Source organism: Miniopterus schreibersii (assembly GCF_964146895.1).
Source record: "Miniopterus schreibersii genome assembly, chromosome: 1".
Classification (NCBI taxonomy): domain Eukaryota; kingdom Metazoa; phylum Chordata; class Mammalia; order Chiroptera; family Miniopteridae; genus Miniopterus; species Miniopterus schreibersii.
The window spans coordinates 24,213,563-24,234,379 of NC_138101.1; the positions used below are offsets into that span (position 1 = coordinate 24,213,563).

General features: G+C 42.1%; 1 protein-coding gene across 1 annotated transcript in view; it reads left to right on the plus strand.

The window, feature by feature from the left end:
- Window positions 1-1,343: 1,343 nt before the first annotated feature.
- GRXCR1 (glutaredoxin and cysteine rich domain containing 1) overlaps window positions 1,344-20,817 on the plus strand; it is a gene marked incomplete at its 5' end in the record, with an annotated part of 89,511 nt that continues 70,037 nt past the window's right edge. The window contains 2 exons of the mRNA XM_081162234.1: window positions 1,344-1,538; window positions 17,861-18,274. Coding sequence (XP_081018360.1) covers window positions 1,344-1,538; window positions 17,861-18,274 — 609 coding nt within the window. The remainder of the gene's footprint in view (window positions 1,539-17,860; window positions 18,275-20,817) is intronic.

A 20,817-nucleotide genomic window follows, 5' to 3' on the forward strand; every position in this document is an offset into this window, starting at 1 on the left:
TGGAAGCTGCAACAAGATCTTTCAAAAACAGGAAATGGCAATAGGGATAGAGGCAGAGAATGGAAAGGAAAAATAGCCATATGGAAACACTTTAGGGGGGTAAAGTGCACACAGAATTTTATTAAACAGAGTGGATTTATTGGATAAGAAGTGATCATTAATCCATCCATCTAATTGTTTCAGTTGGGTTCACGGCTCATGGTTCATCCATTCAGATTCTCTGAGCTATATTTTTACATTTAAAAGCAGGGGGGGATAAATGGTGATGGGGAAATAAAGAAAATAAAATTTAAAAACAACAACATAGGACCCAAAGCCAGTTCTTCGGGAATTTGGAATAAACCCAGACTACTAATTCTGAGTGCAGTTTTCTTTTCACACAGAGGGTTGGGGTTAAGTGGAGACTCGGAGAATGAGAAAGGACATGCCTGAGATATATTTAGAAGGGGGTATAATTAGTACTTGTGGACTTGGTAACCATGTAGAGGGAGAGACAAAGGAAGGGGAAGGGTTGGGGAGCCGAAATTTCACATCTGTTCAAAGGAAGAGTGCTACCGGCAGAAGTGGGGATGAGGAAGGGGGGTGGGGAGTAATGAGGCTCTACTTTAGGTACATGCTTGGGTAACAGTCACACCTTGTTGGCAAAGTCGGGTGGGCATGGGAATACAAATCAAAGTCACGGAGTAGATCTGAACCATCAATATATTTTGATTCAAATGCTCTGTTTTCCTAAAGCCAGTCTGTGTACCTATCAGCTCCAGAGAGTTCAAGATTTTCCCGCGTGGAATGTTGGGTGCCAGAGAAGTGAGCACCAGGGAGCTTATGCCTGGATGATGTTTTGTAGTAATAAGCAGGGGCGACTCCTTGGTGAATTTTCCCCATTAACTCAGGCAGGGTTTATTCGCTGTAAGCAACATAAAGCTGTTCAAAGCAGGTTTAGTAACCAGGCGGGTTCACTAGCGGTGTGCATGGCAGGGCATTGTGCCAGGCCTCACGAAGAGCCAAGAGCCGGAAACCCCCAGGCAGCAAGACAGCTACTTTCTCCGCCTTGTTCTGGACTGAATTTGTGGCTGTGTTTTGAGAAGCCCTTTCTGTCTGGAGACTTGGCTCACCCGAAGCCCGATGGCTGCTGTAGAATACCAAGCTGCCCCTCTTCAATGGGGACCCCCGTTCCTCACACACGAGGCTCCACTTCCAGGTGTCCCCTAAGAGCTCGGGCTGCTCACTGCTGCTGTCGGCTGCCTCCGTCTACTGAGCAACCTGCAGCTGCTTTCCTGGTGCCACCTGTTTTCCATGTGTCTTGCTCAGTAAGACCAAGTTCTGTCAGGAAACTGCGCTCCGGGATGCGGGATGCAGGATTCGGGATACGGGATGCGGGATGCAGGATGCAGGATGCAGGATTCGGGATGCGGGATTCGGGATGCGGGATGCGGGATGCAGGATTAGGGATTCGGGATGCGGGATGCAGGATTCGGGATGCGGGATGCGGGATGTGGGATGCAGGATTCGGGATGCGGGATGCAGGATGCGGGATGCGGGTTGCAGAAGCTAGGAGCCCAGCAGCCTGGGGAGGCTGGAGCACTTAGGCCGCCTTAGCTCCTCCTGCTCATCAAGGACAAAGGGCTGAAGATACTGTGCTGGGCGCTGATAGCCACACCATGAGGTTAATGGCTCTTAATCACTGGGGGGTACTTTTGACAGACACTTAAAAACATTAAGTGTTAAAAACTCAAATCCTCATTCAGGTCTACTTCTAAGTTCACTCCTATGAAGTTACTGATGCGTTATCATTTTAAACATACAGCAATGACATTTTTATATGGTTAGACCTCATCTTTTACAGGCAGAGAAAGCATAGTTCAGGAAATTAAAAAACAAAACAAAAAAATAAGTCACACATATTGACTCAGAACTGGTATTTAAATACTTGAGAGTTGGCTCCTGGGTTCGCTATCCTTCAGTTGCTGTGCCTCACTGCCTGCTGGATCCTGTCTCGAATAGATTAATTGGTTCTTTCTTTGGAGAGCTTGCAGGTGAGAACACACAGGTGCAGAGGGATTTGTAAGCCTATGAAATCCCCTGATCCTGTAGAGCACTGATGCAGGGCTGGGACATTTGGAGCAGAGGGTGAGACCCTAGTACCAAAGCTTGTGGACACTAAGAAGGCCCTGTGGGGTTGAAAATCAAGAAGGGAAATGGGCAAAATAATCACACAGGGAGTCCAGATAAGACGACCTGCAAGGACATTGCCGTGGTCCAGATGTGAAACAGGCCTGCCGGACGCAGGACACTGGCACAGTTTCCCAATAGGGTTCCTTAAATCCCAAGCTCCTCAACAGATGTGTGGAGCCAAGTAGGCTGGAAAACAGCATTCTCCTGAATCGAGACTGGAACTGTTATAGGAATGAGACCAGGAACCAAGAAATGTCTCCCCATCTCCCTGTCCTGCTGCTGCCCCACCCACCCCAAGCTCTGCTTCTGTTTTCTTCAGGATATCCGTATCTTCTCTTTCCCTGTCTTTACAGTTTCTTAGTTTCTCCCTGAATGGGGTGAAAAATTATCAGTGAGAATGCTCCTGTATTCCAGTGCCCACAAAGACTGATGAGAATCACTACATCCAGTTAGAAGTTGCCCAGAGACAAGCTGATTGATCAAGCTGGAGCCAGGGGTGGGTTCTGCACACACTCTTTAAGGAGGGGACAGGGGACAGTAGGCACATTGGTACAGGCACTAGAGTTGGCTGTAAATAAATTGAGAAGCTAGAGAAGTTTATTTTCATGCTCCCTCCCCCGTCTCCTGGCATCTTTGTGCTCACTCAGGATCCTCATAGCCTGTCCCAATAGTGGAGTCTGCCTTTCCTCTTCCCAAGCTGTCCTGAGTTGTCCCGAGCTGTCCCATGCCACTAGAGGTTGGTGATGCCCTGTTTCCATGCTTCCCTGGGCTCCAGTAGGAAATAAATCCAATAAATGGTGGTATTGGTTCTAAAGTAAAACTTGTTTTGATCTTTGGTAATGTGAGGATTGGTTATAACCTGTAAAACAATAAAAAAGATTATGGGCACATATAAGAAAAGGAATCATCCCTTATGATTTGTAAGAAAGTAAATGTTTGGAGAGATCCCAAAGACAGCCATCCCTTTCTGTCCAGAACTGTCCTCGTTTTGGTACTGAAAGCCCCTCGTGCCGGGAACCTCGCCCACCTCTGGTAAACCGGGACTACTAGTCACCCTAAAAGCCCAATGAATGCCTTGTTTATCTCTCTCGAGTAGCTACGAAGGGTTTTTTCCTTCTCATTGGGTTAATCCACATAGTTTATCCCTGCAAATCTACATTAGCTTTAAAAATGGGTATTTTTTGAGCTGAGGTTCAATAAACATCTAGTTTAGCAGGCATGGATTTATTCCATAATGTATAGCTCTAAGGAATATTCCATATAAATGTTTTAAAAATTCTGTTTTACTTGTAAACTAGCACTTCTCAAACCTTGATGTTCACAGGAATCCCCCAGGGATCTTGTTAACAATCAGATTCTGATTCATTAACTCTGGTTGGGGTCTGGAGGTCTGCATTCCTGACATGCTCTCAGGTCATGTTATACTAATGGTCTGAGGACCACATGTTGTCTAGAAAGGTTCTAAATCAATTGAAATATTATTTTGGGGTATGCTTCTCTATGATAATATAAGAATTATGAGGGCTCATTTGGTGATTGGAAAACGGAGGGGAGGGCTTTGCTCACAGTTTCCCAAAGCAGTGAGAACCCGTGAGAGGTTGACATCTTTATACATTTTCCTGCAACACAAGTAGATCTTTGGGCATCAAACTTTAAACTTGTGCACTTGTTTAATTTTTGAAGTTCGAATGTGCTTTGCTGTATAGTACATATCCAGAACTAGCTATGCTTCAGATAATAAATGTCTGAGTTTACAAATAATTACTGATGGAATATGTGACCTGTTTGGCTGCCAGTATCATCATCTGATGGAAAATTCAAATTTTCTCTCACTGAGAAGTTACTTGGAGGATCATTTTGCAAAATCAGCTTCTTCAGATCCCATTTTTATGACTTGATGTGAGAACCATGGGAAAGCACTGAGAAAAGTGCTGAATCTTACTCTCATAATTTTATGGGTTGAGTGCCACCTGGACAGCTTAGTAGGAAATGCTCCTCAGGAGTCTAGTCTCAGTTGCCCTTGGTCATCCTCTAGATGACAAAACATCACTTGATGATCTTTACATATTTCTGTTTAGAATAAGAACCTGATGAAGAGATACAATTAAAAGTGCTAGGCCATTTTCTGTGCCTCCTAATCGATACTCCTTTGGCGTGTGTGTACTGTGCTGGCTGAGCCTGCGCAGACTTTGATCTTTTGAACAAATGCCCGTTAGCTGGGCTTTAGGGACGGCTAATGTCTCCATGGGCTGCAGAATGTTATTAAGGCTTGATTGCAATCTCCTGACATGATAAAACTGAATGAAAGAACAGGAACTGCCTGCTTGGCAGCACTGAGGGCGGTTGGAAAGCTCAGAGAAGGCACAAGCATTAGGAGGACAGAATGTTGACAGGAGCTGGGCAGGCAGACAGGGCTATTTAATTCAGGGGGGAGGGTGTGTTAATTAATTTATTTGGGGTGAGGGAGATCTGATTTCTAAGCTAGACTACAAGCTGTTGCCAGTCTAGTTAGGGACAATGCCCTAACAGCTGTAGGAATATCATCCGTTGTCTGGGCGGCTGACCTCATATCATATCCATCTTCCTGGGCCCAGACTCGCCGTGTTGTGTCATTTGGACACCAGCAGCTCGTTTTTCTTATGCTCCAACATTTCTTTTGTCGTACGTGACTGTCTAGTTGGTCGTCTCTGCTCCTAATTTCTCCTCAAACTCCCCTGGAGCATGGAAACAATCCATGGCAGGTGGAAGGGAGGAAACCGGGAGAGAATTGGAAATTACTGTTTCTTCCAGAATGGCGTAATTTTAAATGTATGAAGTCTTGGCTTCCTATACTTTTAAGATGGGGCAAATGATAGCTGTAAAAAAGTCTAGTCATTAAAATTTACTAAAGCAATCGTTAGGATCATGGTGTCCTGATTTCCTATCTGGTCTCCTTTTTTGACTGCCCCAAATTATTTTCACTCAGTTCTATTGTTTCACATAACAAAGGACATGCCTAATGATGTCCTCCCACATGGAGTTCTGTGGAGGCTTTTATTATCGTAATTAATGTTTCAAGGCAAAAAATGGTATAATGTATTATGAAATACAAGCAGAAATGAATGAAAGTTATGGGGTAATTTTAAAAGTGTTTTGATGTAGTGGGAAGATTGGATCTAGAACGGAAGATCTGGTTTAAGCAAGTCACTCAAAAGTCTAAGGAGTCCTGTACATATTTATCAAACCTCATCAATCTATAGCATTAAAAGGGTGACTTTTTTTGTATTTAAATTAAACCCGTATAAATGTAACTACAAAAATGTGTTATACTATGCTTTATTTATTAAATATGAAGATAACACATACTCATCTGAAAATACATAAAAACATAAAATAATAATAAAAAACTAGCCATAGCACTCAGCCACCAGCTAATCACACATCTATTGCCTGGTTACAGTGGGGCAGATAATCACGTCCTGCTAATCATGCTGCTCTGTCATCGCTGGTCCCTGCAAACTGCCTCTTTCCCCGTCACCCCCACTCCCACCCCCATTGCCCTCCTCTGTGTTATGTCTGAGATTTATTTAGCTTTTATGTAGAGGGTGAAGGAAACTTCTGAAAAAGGCGAAATAACCATCAGTGATAGCACTCTTTTTTGGTATTATTGGCTCTGGACTGTTCTTTGAATCAGGACAGTAAGATTGGAGTTATTTATGAAGGGCGACTATTTTCCTTGCTGAGGGAGCTCAAGGCAGACCGCACACTAGGAAATGTCTCATATTTTTCTGTGTACTTCCTTGGAACAGAGAGAGTTATTCTCTGTGAATAACACTATTTTTAGAGTATTGCCATTTTAAACGTGATGGCTGGGAAACTTTGGGAGGCAAAAATACCCACGTTCAAGTTGTCCTGTGTTGGTGCTGGAACCCGATGAGGGCTTGAAGAGAGAGCGGAGCAGGCGCGTCCCCTGCGCCTGAGGATTAGCTTTGCCATAGGGTGTGGGCAGGGCCACGGGCCATGCTGGGGACACGGGAAGTACTAGGAAACACCTGCTGAATAAATGACTGGCTTGGGAAATTATGCAGTTGGGTTTCTAAGGAAAAAAGTGGAAGCGTAAAGATGAGTATTAATCTCCTGACTTTCTGAAAGGCTACTGGCGTTCACCTTCCACTCAAATGGTTCGTGTATGTAGGGCGCTGAATGGGGAAAACAATGAAGTAGGAATAATTTTATCTCCTTGTGCCTCACTTTCTGAAGTCTGCAGATTGCACATATTAATATTTACCTCCTTTTTTATTTTTCCCATGCCTCCTTTGTTCTAATTGTTTTAAAGTCTGGTTGCCATATGGTGTGCATTTTTGTAACCTTTTACTTCCTATAAGAATTGGGTAGAGTAACTATAAATTGAAATACTGATAGCCATTTTATTTTAAATCAAGTTAGACCCTCTGTAACTGAGCCTTCAATAATCCTTCATAAATAAACATTTGTAAGCTTATATGAGTAATCATTATTATCACACCCTTTGCTTATTACTGATGTAATTAAATAAATGATTATTTCCCCCGTGTAAGTCACAGCTAATATGCTGCCCTACCTGCTCATTCTATTGGTCCGTGTTAATCCATGACTCACTATGTAGTCTCAGTTTTCCTCTCTGTAAGATGGGTGTTTCATAATCATTTCTCAGGATTGCTATAAGATTACATAAGGTAACAGGCCGTATCCTCTGTTTGTGTTACCCGGTTCATTCCTTCCCACCCTCACCCTGCTGGAGGGGACTCCCCCCGCCCCCACCAGCATTAACTCATTGTGTTTATGCCGTGAGATGTGATCAGAATTGGTGAGAGAACATCTTCATGGATTCAGAGGTGCTCTGTTCTGAAAGACCTGAGCCTATCCCCAGAGAGGGGTGAGAAGAGCCTGATTCAGTGGCTGTTCCCACACAGAGTGACAAATAAATGGAGTGCTGGGGCCCTGGGGGCAGGGCAGAGGGGAAGAAAGGGAAGAGGGGAGCGGGAATGGTGAAAGTGGGGTGGAGGAAATCTTGGGAGACCCTCTGAGGCTGACTTCACTCGATAGAAAGGTGACCCTATGGAGAGAGTAGATAGATGAATGGCCTGTCCTCTGGATCCCAGTGTTTTCCTGACAGACTGCTAGTAAAAATGCATCTTTTCTGGTAAGGAAGGTCTTTCTTGTCTGTCCCTCAGGATGTTGTGCAGCTTTAAATAGAGGTTAAAGATTACATGTATATGAATATTGTGGCATAGGCCCATATTTTATTGAATCTAAGATGCTATCAGCTGGAAGATGCATCCTATTTTATGAACCATTGAGAACAAAAAAAGAAGTCCTGCTAATTTAACCATGGCACAATATTTTAATGTCACTTGAGCTTTTTATCTTACACATATGGGAAAAGCTACTTTAGATGTATTTACACATAGCTTGCTCTTACACATCGCTCCTGAGTATACATATAAGGGCAAATAAATGTAAAAGCTATTGATTAGGATATTCCTAAATGTGTTCCCACACAGAGTTTATTCCTGTGAATTGTTTTCCACTCAGTGTCATTGATCTGTGTGCTTTTTCACACAATTCAGTTGGTCCTTCCTCCAATCAAGAGCCTTGATGGTGTTGCGTTATTTAAATGTGCGCTTTGCTATTGTCTCTGGTTTTCTTCCAAACCAGTGACACTGTCTGCAGGTGTTGATGTGCAGGTGCTGACAGCTATGTCATGACTGTCACCCAGTGATCTGCACACCAACTTCAGAGATGTTAACATGTGAAAAAACAAATGTCTTAGAATTTATGAAATAGGGTAGTAGATACTCAAAAGTGCTCTTTTAACTACCCGAACAGCATTCAGTCGAGTCTTTCACATTTACTCACTGGTGAATGTATGTTGTCGGCTTCCATAGCCTGATAGAACAAATGATTCCGAAATCACTGGTTCTGAGCCTTCAACTGATGGATGGATGGACGGACCTCAGGGTCCCCAACTCTAAAGCCTCCAAAATTATTACTTCTGAAAAAGGGGGTTCAGTGAGTCTCATGTGGAAAACGACACAGCCTCATGTGGTGAGCTTTCCCCCTTCTGCACCTGTTTCTCAATACCCGCCGTCCCTGAGGTTGCCTTACAAATGCCAACTGATGCCCTGCCCCTGGAGAGGCCACAGTGTCCACGCCAAGGTTGTGATCTTCTAATGCTCCCGGTGACTATTGATCTCCAGGGTGTCCAGGGTGTAGGGGTTTTCATGCAGAAGTGGGGACAATGGTATTCCCCTCAGTTCCTCATCTCATTTTATTCCCCAGGTCCCAGAGCAGAAAGCTTCACTCCTGGAGTCAATTGCATCTTCCAAGAGACTCCCAGCTTCTAGATACAGAGAACATTTCTTCCCCTCATTGAATACATTTTTAAATGTTTATTTATTGATTTTAGAGAAAGAGAGAGAGAAACATAACATCAATTTCTTGTTCCACTTATACATGCACACAGAGATACAGAGAACATTTTGATGGGGAGTTGGTGGATGGGTGAAAACGGCAAAGGGATTAAAGTTACAGAACAGTCATAGAGATGTCAGGTACAGCATAGGAAATACAGTCAATAATATTCTAACTAACTATGATTCATAATCTGTCAAGATTTATCGGGATGGTCACTTAGTAAGTCATATGATGTCTAATCAGTGGGGTGTGCACCTGAAACTAATACAATACTGTTTTTCAACTGTAATGAATTTAATTTTAATCGTAGCTTGTTTCCGTCCAGAAGACAATAAACTCCTTGAGAGCACGGATTATCTCACATATCCTTTGTGTACATCTTCTAATGGTGGACATTCAGTATAAGTGATTAAGGAAGTTTTATTTAGCTTCTAATAGGACTTATATGTTGCAAACAGAGCCGATCCAAGTCAAATCGCTCAGATTACCATAGAGTTCCCAAAGCTTTGGAAACTGCATTAACTCATTTTGCAAAAGATGACACAAAAAATATACATCTGCCAAAGCCCTCTCTGCAATGTGTAACTGGGCTTTGGGAGAGGCGACTGAGCCTCTGGGATGATGTACTTGCTCAGCCACAGAGCTCATAATTCATATTCCATCATCCCTTCTGTTTAGAGGAACTTTGGCCTCTTCTGGGCACCCCTCAAGTGCTCTTGAAAACTTTCTAGTTTATCTGTAGACTCAGAACTACAATCCCACCAGAAAAACAAAAACATCTCTAGATTTCTAAATGAACCCAGTTGTTGTTTTCTTTCCTGTCTTGCTGGCTCCCCATTTTCCTTCTCCTTGCCAGCTTTAACCTGCATCTCAGACAGTAGAACCAACAGTCCTCTGTTACCTTGGCAACAATGATAGGATAATAGAATTAGAATTTCCCAGGGGTCCATTCTGTCATCATGCTCTTGGAAGAAAAGATACAATGCAATTTTGAATTATAGTTTGTGATACTTTAAAGTGGGAGTGTCCAATCTTTTTAAACTTACGGCATTTATTGATAAAAAAAATAATGTATGTTAAATTTTCAGTGATTTTAAAAAGTTCAACCACAAAAATAAGGCAGGAAGCTTGTCTCATTTCTTTGTTTTCCATTTCTTTAATGTATATATTTTCAGTCAGTCTTGTATGTTTCCCTTGACATTCTGCTTTTTCATTAATTTAAAGTGAATGAGAAAAATGTATCAGCAGGGTAGTCGCTGAGAGCATTGCCATTTTATCTCCATGGATTTGCAATTCTGAAGGATCTTTTTACACTCTCCACAAGAACATTCTCACTATGGAAAGATAAATTGCCACTCTAGGGATTTACTCTCTCAGGCTGCCACATGAAGCACTGACGTTCTTTTCTGCTGCTGATTTGGAGAAATGCAATTAGTTTCCTAAGCTGGTGTTTCCAGGACTGTGACTTTACTTCCCTGTCCTCTTATTTCTAGACTGATTCTGGAAAAATCTCAAGGATAAACACTGGTCTTTTTGATATTTAGTAGGCTATCTTGAGTATCTCTGGGTCTGATTCAGTATTTTTGCTGGTTTATCCATTAGTCTTTTTTTTTTATAAATATGTCTTTCTTGATTTCAGAGAGAAGGGAGAGGGAGAGAGATAGAAACATCAGTGATGAGAGAGAATCATTGCTCGGCTGCCTCCTGCACGCCCCCCACTGGGGGTCGAGCCCACAACCCGGGCATGTGCCCTGACCGGGAATCAAACCAGGATCCCTGGTTCATGGGTCAGTCCTCAAACACTGAGCCACGCTGGCTGGGCTTTTTATTTTATTTTAGATAGTTTTCTTTTAGCAAGTCCTTTTTTAAAAACTTTTATTTATTGATTTTAGAGAGAAAAGGAGAGCGAGGGAGGGAAGGAGAGAGGAACATTGATTTGTTGTTCCACTTCTTTGTGCATTTATTGGTTGTTTCCCATATGTGTCCTGCCCAGGGATTGAACCCACAACCTTGGTGTTATCAGGATGATGCTCTAACCAACTGAGCTACCTTTTCTCCACCCCACAGCAATTGGATTTGCTTTGGGTATGGTTCCAAGAAGAACTGTAAGAAAGAAACTTCCTATGTATAGGAGAAGAGTAGGCATCATTCCATTCATTGATTATCTCTTTTTTTGAGATTAAAAAAACATCAAATCTATACACCAATACCTTGGAGTAATAATGCAGTTAGTTTACACATCTTTTTACCATAAGACATATTTATGAGTATTCTACGCCTAGTGACGCTCTGATTGAAGATGGACATATAAAAGTGATCTTTTTCTTTCTTGCCCTTTGAAGAATGTTAGCCACACAATACACAAGAAACTCATTATTGCCCGGCTGGGCGTGGCTCAGCGGTTGAGCATCGACCTAGGATCCAGGCGATCGGGGTTCGATTCCCGGTCAGGGCACATGCCCGGGTTGCGGGCTCAATCAATGACTCTCTCATCATTGATGTTTCTGTCTCTCTCTTCCTCTCCTTTTCTCTCTCTGAAATCAATAAAGATATTTAAAAAAAAAAAAGAAACTCACTATTCAAGAGGAAATAGCAGCCCTGGCCAGTTTTGCTCAGTGGTTGGAGCATCAGCCCCAGACTGAAGGGTCCCGGATTCGATTCTCGCCAAGGGCATGAACCTGGGTTGCAGGCGTGATCCCCAGCCCCTGTCAGGGCACGTGTGGGAGGCAACCAATCAACGTGTGTGTGTCTCTCTTCCCCCCTCCACTCGCTCTGAAAAGCAATGGAAAATATATCCTAGGGCGAGGATTGCAAAAAAGGGGGAAAGGGAAATAGCAAAATCCTTGCTTCATGCTTGTTCATGCTTAAGAATGACACTTAACACTTACAGCGGTTAGTGCTAAGTGGTCTGGATGTTTGAGTACTTGGCTTTCGTAAGCTGAAGGCAGCCAAGCCAAGTTTTTAACACCATTTAATAGGTAAACTTCTTTCATGATTCTTTTATTTCTTCTGGCGCTTGGATTCTATAGGCAGAGTATATTATTTGCTGTCCAACATTCAATAATTTCTTATGGAGTGTAGACGGTCCTTAGGCACCAGTAGCATTGACTTAAATATTTTGCCCAAAAAAGATAATAAACATTATTTCTTACCTTGCATATGGACTGGAAGCAGGACCAAAAGAGATGAAAGTAATCGTATTAGTTGTTATTTACTTCTCTCCTAAATGCGAGGTTCATTTGTTCTGACATGAAAATCTAACTTCGCTGATTTTAATTCAGCAAACATTTTTCTAACCTTTGTTTATATGCAAAACACTTTATAAGATCTGGGGGCGGGGGAGAGGAATCAAAGATGAAAATTTATTTTGGGAAGCTGTTGCTCCATGGGTTCTTTATTCAGCCCCCCTGTGTTAATTTTAGAGAGTTTAGGCATACTTGTAAAGCAGAAATGCTCGGCATGTGCCGATTCCACAGCTGAGCAGCCCCAGGATCTGAGGCGGCCGGGCCCATGCAGGATCCACAGTGACAGCCGAGCTCCAGGGTGGGCCCCCCAGCGTGGAGCACAGGAAACTCCAGGGCAGGCCCCCCCAGCGTGGAGCACAGGAAGCTCAGCGGGAGATGCCCAGCGTGGGCAGGGCTGCTGGAAACCGAGCCTCTCCAGGACCAGGTGACGGCAGGCTGGCTCAGCCCTGGAGTCGCAGACTCAGGCCAGCAACGGAACGGCCGCCTTCACTCCCTGCCGGTTAATTATGCTTTTCCCCTTCCAGCCTTCTCGCCGCCCTCCAGACGGCATGCGCCCAGCTAGTTTAAGCAACCAGTGAGAATCCACAGCTATCGTTCCTCGAGCAGCCTGCTAGCCATTCCATAGACATCATTCTATAACCTTTGAGAAACCTCTGTGAAATAGGAACTACTGTTTGACAGATGAGAAAACTGAGGCTCAGAGTCAGTCAGAGGATGGCCAATCCAAGATTCAAACCCATCATTTTGTGGACCCACCGCCCCCATTCTTAGCCTCTGACGTATGCACTAAGAAAGCGCCCATCTTTCCTGCTACATAACCAGACACTAGTCCTGTTCTTGAAGAATACTTCCCTTAATGTACCCACTTTCTTTTCTTGTTAGAAGTTCTCTGCATTTCAAGTTAATTATTGAGCGGTGTGAATTTTGATGATTTGTGTATTAATGTTGGTTAAGAAAGATTCAATATTCTACAAGCTGGAAAGTGTCGGCGATGGCTTGTTTTCCCTGTTTCACCGATGATTACTAAGTCTTTTCCCCTCTAATCATAAATGTAGTTAGAAGGTAAAAATTGATAAGTTGTCTCCACCCAAACAGAAGTTCTGAGAACAGCATTAGGGAGTGAGTCATGGTTTATTGCTTTTCCGGTGACAAGTGTTGCAGGAGAGAAGACAATGACTTTGCCAGTGACTGGCAGAGTTTCTGCTTCACTTTCAATAATTCGTTTTTAGTGTTTTCAAGACCAGAAAACAAAATAGTGGATGTGATAACTTTAAAATAACAACAAATTGAGGCATTTTTCATGTACTGACTGTGATTCAAGTGATTTTAAAAATTATGCTGCAAAGCCAGGCATATTGTTAGAATTACATCTCACCAGGCAATGATAACCACACAGAGAACAGCATGAACGGCTATAGGATAAGGGAAATAATAATTATATTTCACTGTCATTATTTTCCTAGAAATAAGAAAATAATTAAATATTCCTGATTAAAAAACTAAGAGCAACAAGAAATATCCAGGCCTAGGTCTGGCTACTAGGTTACCATTTCTACTGAGAATTGAACAAGGGGTATTTTTTCCTCTAAATTCAGCATTAATAGGATTTTCCAAAATAGTTCTAGTTTGGTTCTACACCATTGTACCCCCTGTATAGTTTTGGAAATTTATTAACTTACTATTTTCAATAAATAGATGCCCAGTGACTATCTGAAATATTTCTATATCGGTAACATAGAAATGGTTTACAGATGTTGGGTTTCATGTGTTGAGGAAGTTGCCTAAATCATGGATTATCCTTACCCGAGAAGAGCTTTGTGGAATGGGAGTCAGACTTGTCTTCAAACACTCTACCTATTTTTAGTTCTTTGAACAAACCGACTGGTTTTCTGCCTTAGGACCTTTACACATGCCACTGCAGCTGAGGAGCTATCTCTACCACCCCTGCCCACCTCAGATCTTTACACGATCAATCTATTCTAATTTCGATAGACTTTCATTTAATGTCTCATTTTCAGAGAGGCTTACTCTATTTTGTTTAAAGTAGGCCCCCTTCTTCATCATTTCCATTCTATACACTTCTTTTTCTTGTTATAATGCTTGTTATAATTTTTACTATATCATAATTTGTTGATTGTATGTTATCTATTGCTAAAGGCAGGGTGCATGCATGTTATTTTCACCTGTATAGATCCAGCAGCTCTCTAACATTGAGAGGGTGCTCAGTAAATATTATTAAACGAATGATTATAAGAATACATCTGAAGGAAGAGAAGGAAATTCTTGCTAAAGGGGGATGCTAACCTGGCAAAGAGATGAACGTGTAGGAAATAATAAACTGAGACCGGGAAAAGGTGGCACATGGAGTAGCTGGAAGTTGCTATATTGACATCAAGCAGTTGGGAACAAATTATAAACAGAATGAGGGTAGAGAGTGTTGAGAATAGGTTGGTGTCTTGTGTTGGAGATGACCAGTACTTTGGTTATTTCAAGGAACAGGGATTTTACATGAGCTTAAAGCACACTGTGTTGATCTCTAGCTGTTTTGTTTAAACATATGTTACCAATGGCAGACATGGGCATAATTTTTATATCTTTATATTTAACATAGTATCTTGCAATGTCTTACCTTTGTGGGGGGCACTCAGCAGATACTTGTAGAATACTCATTGCCTGAATGAAAGAAGCATTGCAAAGATTTATCCACTTTAAGAGCAGCTTATTTTTTATTTTTGCTTAAGATAAGTGTGTGAGTTATAATTATCAAGGGCATATTATATGTCAGGGCACCTATCTTCTCAAACTAGCAGATACTTCCTTATACTTACAGCAGGCTGGTTTCCACTCTACTGGACTTTTAGTTCATCCTTGAAAGAGAGATGAGTCTTGCCCGGCTGGGCGTCGCTCAGTGGTTGAGCGTCGACCCAGGATCCAGGCGAATGCGGTTTGATTCCCGGTTAGGGCACATGCCCGGGTTGCGGGCTCGATCCTCAATTGGGGGCGTGCAGGAGGCAGCCGATCAAAGACCCTCTCATCACTGATGTTTCTCTCTCTCTCTCTCTCTTTCCCTTCCTCTCTTTGAAATCAATATATATTTAAAAAAAAAAAGAGAGAGAGATGAGTCTTAACTAGTCTCATTATTCAAAAATATTATATAAAATATTTTATATGCATGTGTACACGTACATATATACACACTGTATATTTTTAAGGTATCAATGTAAAATATCACAAACTTTCCGGTCATTCTAATGACTTCTCTCCTTCAAATATATTTACTGACTGAGCATGTAGAGCCGTTGTCTTACCTTGTCAGACTAGAGTGAGTTCTTGTCACCTGAAGAACACAGAGGATCTGTGCACATCCCCACAGCCTCACTGAGTGATACCTTCCACATACTTTGCAAGCACAACTCCCTGGGGTGGATACTGTCTTTGGTCTACTGATGGGGAAATTGAAACTTTAGGTGGTAAAAAGCAAGTCTCACTAAGATATGCTGGAATTTGAACCTAGGTTCCCTTGCCTCCAAAATCTTGCTCATGCTGTTTCCAACTCAAAAACATAGAAAGGTAAAGCTGAATCTAAGTGGGGAGCTCAGGACAAAAAATTATAATTGGCACAAACACATAATTTTTACTTATTTTTTCTTGATGAAGCTAATATTCATGCCCTCCCCACTCAGTACTAAGTGTTCTGGAAGATCTGGACATTTGGACATAAACTTGCATTAATATTTTTCTTCTGCTCCAATAAGTATTTCCTCACTTCAGTTCTCATGTTACACACTTTGCTATAAACTCTCTTACTCTTCCCAGTTAAAACCACTTTATACTGTCACTTAGATATAGTTGATACAGAGCTTGCTCTCTCCCCCTCCCTCCCTCTTTCTCTCTCTTGCCCTCCCCCTATTTCATCCCCCCCCTTTTTGCATTATATAGAATTCTCTAATGTTTGATTCCCAATTTGATTATCCATGAGGTAGAGATTCCCATTTTTTTCTATTTTCCCTTCAGTGAGAGTTCTATATGAAGAAAATACTCAGAATGAAAGTCTTCAGTAGTGTTTAAAGTTGGGAAACTATAACATCAATGATATCCTGCTTTTCACCTTGGCAAAATAAAAGTGATTGACAATTGGTAATATTCAATGCTGGCACTGGCACGAGTGCAGTAAAATAGGAACTCATATACTAGTAGAAGTGCAAATTATATAGCTTTTCTTATAAGTGATTAACAGTTTGAATCAAAAGATTTACATTGAAAAAATTCTTACCACGTCAATTTTACCCAAAGGAATTTATGCTAAAGAACTACTTAGATATATGTGCACTAATTTTTGAGCAAGAATATTCAGTACAGTATTATTTTACTAAATATTTTAAGTAATTAAAACACCCAGCTCTCCAGACAGAATAAAATACGGTGCAGCTATTAGAAGGACTTTTCATACACACCTTGTATTCATGTTTTTCAGAAATAAAAATATAGGAAATGACTCACTATAAAGTGCTGAATGACAACAGCGGGATACGAAATAAATGCAATCTGATTTTGTATATGAGAACATTAGATTCAATAATGATAGCTTCTCTAACAACCCTTTAATTTCCATTTTCATTGCTTAACACAGTAAAGTCTTATTTTTTCTCATAACATAGTCCAATGCAGGGTGGTGGCTGTTGTGAATTTCTCTGTAACTCCGGCAAGCTCAGTATATGGCTTCAAGATTGCTGGGGTCATCCAGCCAGCAGATGGGGAAGGAAGAGAAATAGCATGAACAGACTTTAATTTCCTTGGTCCACAAAGGATGTATCACTTTTGCTCATATTCCAACAATAAAAGCTAGTGCCTGGGCTGTGTAGTTTTACAAGTCTTGGAGCATCTCATCTTCAAACACACTGGAAGCAACTCACAAATTGTGAACACCTATTGGGAAATTATTTGTGACTTTAATTTTCAACTTTGTGCTATTATTTTCTGGATTTTCTAAAATAAGAATAAATTAAATTCATAATCATATAAAACTATAATCGTTAAAAAACTTGAGGTGTAGTGTGAGGCCAGCTGCTGGTTTTCTCCCTGGAGAGGCAGACAGGCTGGGGCACTCACCACAGTGTAGGTTTCAGTGTGGCTCTCGACCTGAACAGGTTCTTCAGGCGCCTGCCAACGTGACAGAAAATACACTGAGCACAGCATAAGGAGGACTATTCTCTATGCATGGGTGGTTTGGATATAATATTTATCAATGCCGATCACCTGGATTGCTTTGGCTGATCTGGCTGGCTTGGGGGATTTTCCATTCTTCATTGTTCCATATGTTTCCTTTCCAAAAGCATTCCCTCTGTCCAAGAGAACAACTGTTTCTAATAGCAGAAGTGGGAAAGTAACAAAGCAAAAGTTTTCTCTTTTCACAGTCTGCTAGAAAGTTATTCTTTAGAAAAACCACTTGTGCAGGACGGTGTAGGTTGCAAATTCATCTTATACAATGTCAATGAAGTCTAACTGATGATTTAAGAACCAGCAATGATAGCTCTCTGCAGAAATGTAGCAGGTTCACTGTCCCTTTTAAAGACTGCTGGCTGAGAGTGAAATGCAGAAGAAATAAGCGCTGTGAGAAGACTCTGACGTCTCTGACACTATACATTTGATTCCATATTTTGTCTCAGGCCCCCCACTCTGCATAGTGGACTGTAGAGATATGTCTGTGACTAAGATCCTTTGCAACACTCACTATTGGCTTCCAAGTTCAAGTCTTTCCTTTCCTTGCCCGTAGTTATTTTCTGTCTCATTGCATGCCACTTTCTTGCACTTGTCCTGTTAAACAGCCCACCGTGGCTGTTTAATATTTAAAAGCTGGGATCATTTTGCAGGTTTTAGTTTAAAGGTAACCATAGCACACGCACACATGCATTATTAACAGCAGAGATGCACTGTGCGTTCCTGGGAATCTTCTTTCCTTCGACGCTGGCTTCCCGGGAGGGCTGCTGTGGCTGGAATCGGTCCGATAGCGCTGTGCGGCGGGGTCGCGCTATGTGAGCCCGTGGCCGGGGCGGAGGGGACCGCGCTCCAGCGAGCGGGAGATGAAGCCGGAGGGCGAGCGGCCGCGCAAAGTGCGGTTCCGGGTGGCGTCGTCGCACAGCGGGCGCGTGCTGCGGGAGGTGTACGAGGACGGGCCGCCGGGCTGCCCCGACGCCGGCGGGCTGAGCGAGCCCCGCGGGCGGCCCAACGGCCCCGCGGGGTCCGGAGGCGACGAGCAGGGGCGCGACCAGGAGAACTTGCTGGTGTTAGCGAGGGCCGCCAGCGAGAAGGGCTTTGGCACAAGGAGGGTCAACATCTTAAGCAAAAACGGCACAGTCAGAGGCGTCAAGTACAAAGTGAGCGCCGGCCAGGCTCTGTTCAACAACCTGACCCAGGTGTTGCAGGTAAGTCGCGGCCCGGGCGCCCCGCCTGTCCCTAGCGCCGTCTGCTCTGCAGGAGGGCCGGCCTCCGACCCCCGACGCCCGCACGCTTCACGGGGCCCTGCCCGTCTCAGACACTGTCTCACGGCCGCCGACTAAAACAGGGCCGCTATGCCTAGCAAACTAGACTGACGTCTCAAAGCCTAATTCCTACCATTCAGGGGCTTTTCTTCCAGCGTGTAACGACTAAAACGACACGTCTGTTTCTTAGCCAGGAAAGAATGACACACTCTCATGTTCAAAGCATCTGAGCAAAATTTAGTTAATTTCTGGTTTATCACCCTTAAGACAACAGGTTAGTGTCGATCATTACTTGTATAAATATTTAAACCAGAAATGGAGTGAGTGCCGTGCTCAGTGAGGCTGGATTCATTTGGAATGTTGTAAAGGTATAAAGACTGACTTTGACACCCTTCTATTGCTGAGGAGGTTTCAGGTTCGTCTGAGTTGCATTTCTCCATTAATTTGCTCTTAAGAACTCTGAGAGTAGCACTTGAAAAAATTATTCTGCAATAAAAAACAGACTGAGATCCAGATTTTACAGTAAAAAATTCCCTTTATAGTATGGTAGATTCTGCACAGTAATGTAGGAATGTATAATTCAGGTCCTGGGCCTTTGGCAAGGATCTAATGTTAAGACAGTTTTGGAATCACCTAGAAGCATTAGTAAATGATTTTCTGTTAAAAACAGGGATCATATTTCAGGAATGATATTTATAATCACTATCATTAAGGTAGCAAACCAATGTTTTTCATTGTAATATCATTTTATATTATCCTCAATATTTAAATAAAATGATATCTTGTGACAAATTATTCAATGCCTTGACAATATATAAAGCTGCTGGAATAGTAGGGAGGAAAGGTTTTAAAAAAGGTACTTGACTATTTTCTCATCTTGAAGGAAGTATTTGGAAAGACCGCACCATGGGGACTTTAAAAAAGAAATTAAAGGGTAAAAGCAGTTAAGATCACAGGTTATTTTCATATATAAACCTCATGAAGGACTTCACAGATTAAGGGCAGGGGTGGGGAACCAAAAATCACAAACGGATGACTATGTTTTACTAGGTTGTAAACAATCTTGTATAGATTTCTAGATATGTGACTATTAGGTAGAAATTGTCTCAGTGGCCTCTGTGTTTTACCCAGTGCAGAAACTATTTTTGCCAAGGGTAGACCAAGACTGTATAACAATTACATTTTAAAATGATTGCAGTCATTGTAATTAATTTAGATTGTCATGGTTTGAAAGGCTTTACGGTTGGGAGCATTATTTATAAAACTGCTGTACCAATTTTAGTACTTTGATTTGAATTTGTTCAAATCTCCCAAAAAACTATCTTTTTTGAGTAAATATCTTAAATCTTCAAAGCCTACAAGAGAAAAACATTTTCTCCTTATGGCTTTGTTCTGATGGTGCTATAAATTTGCAAGTAGGAAACAGGAAAAATTCCAAGCAAAAATTTAGTTCTAGATTAGCTTACAGTATTTACTTGTATATTTTTCTATGCATAATTCCATTGCCCTTTTTGGGGGGATAAAAATTTCAATGAAACTGTCATTTTCTAATACTTCAATGCCATTCCATATACACTCTGCTGTAAGAGGAAAATAGTGGTTACTCGCAGAGGACTCTCAAAGTCCTTGATATTTAACCAGTTTCCCCCCCCCCCCATCTGGTTCTTCTTTCTTTCTAACGTGGGTAATCAGCATATTGTAGGTATTCACAAGTTTTGGTCATCTTCAGTTTCATCATCATCATCATTCAATATTCTCTGATCTCTTCAGGACCAAACATAAGTTAAAGGAGCACCTACCTTGGATCAGCACTACCAGTTGCACTATTTCAGGGGGCTCCATTCACATCATTGTGTGAGCAGCACCCCCCGCAGTTGTGCGACACAACCTACCCAGCATTAGGGAGAGCGGACTCGGACACCTGCTGCTTGCTCAGGGATGTGTCATAGGCGGTGATGAGTGTCTTTGGCATATGCCTTAGAATGAATGAGTGGGTTTCCACATTCGTTCCACGGTACAGTAGCAGAGAAGTCCGAGGGGCTAAAAGCAGAAGTTACGTTTCAGTTCCTTCCATGCGTGGGTAGGGGACCAGGTGGGACTCTTCCCTGGATCTCTTCATAGTTTCCATATCCCTTGGAAAGTAATCATCCAGCTTAACTAGATGTAACTGTAACAAAGCAATTTCTCTCAGAGAAGACAAGTGAGGAGTTGCATCTTGGATATTTGATTAAGGTTCCAATGCACAGGCAATCTTATTGAAGGAAGGAACTGTGATTGAAGGAACAGTCAGGCCTGTCTTCTGTTTTCAGTTATAAAATCTTGAAACACTCAACTTGAAACTTGAGAGGAAACTCTAAATATAACTGAAGTCTTTCAAAGGCCCTGTCAGTCACTTTGCTTTCTTCCTCTCTACTAGTTTTCCACTCTGTTATTCCTGTCTCATTAAATATTGGCGTGGGCCGTGTAAAACTTTCAACTGTGCAGAG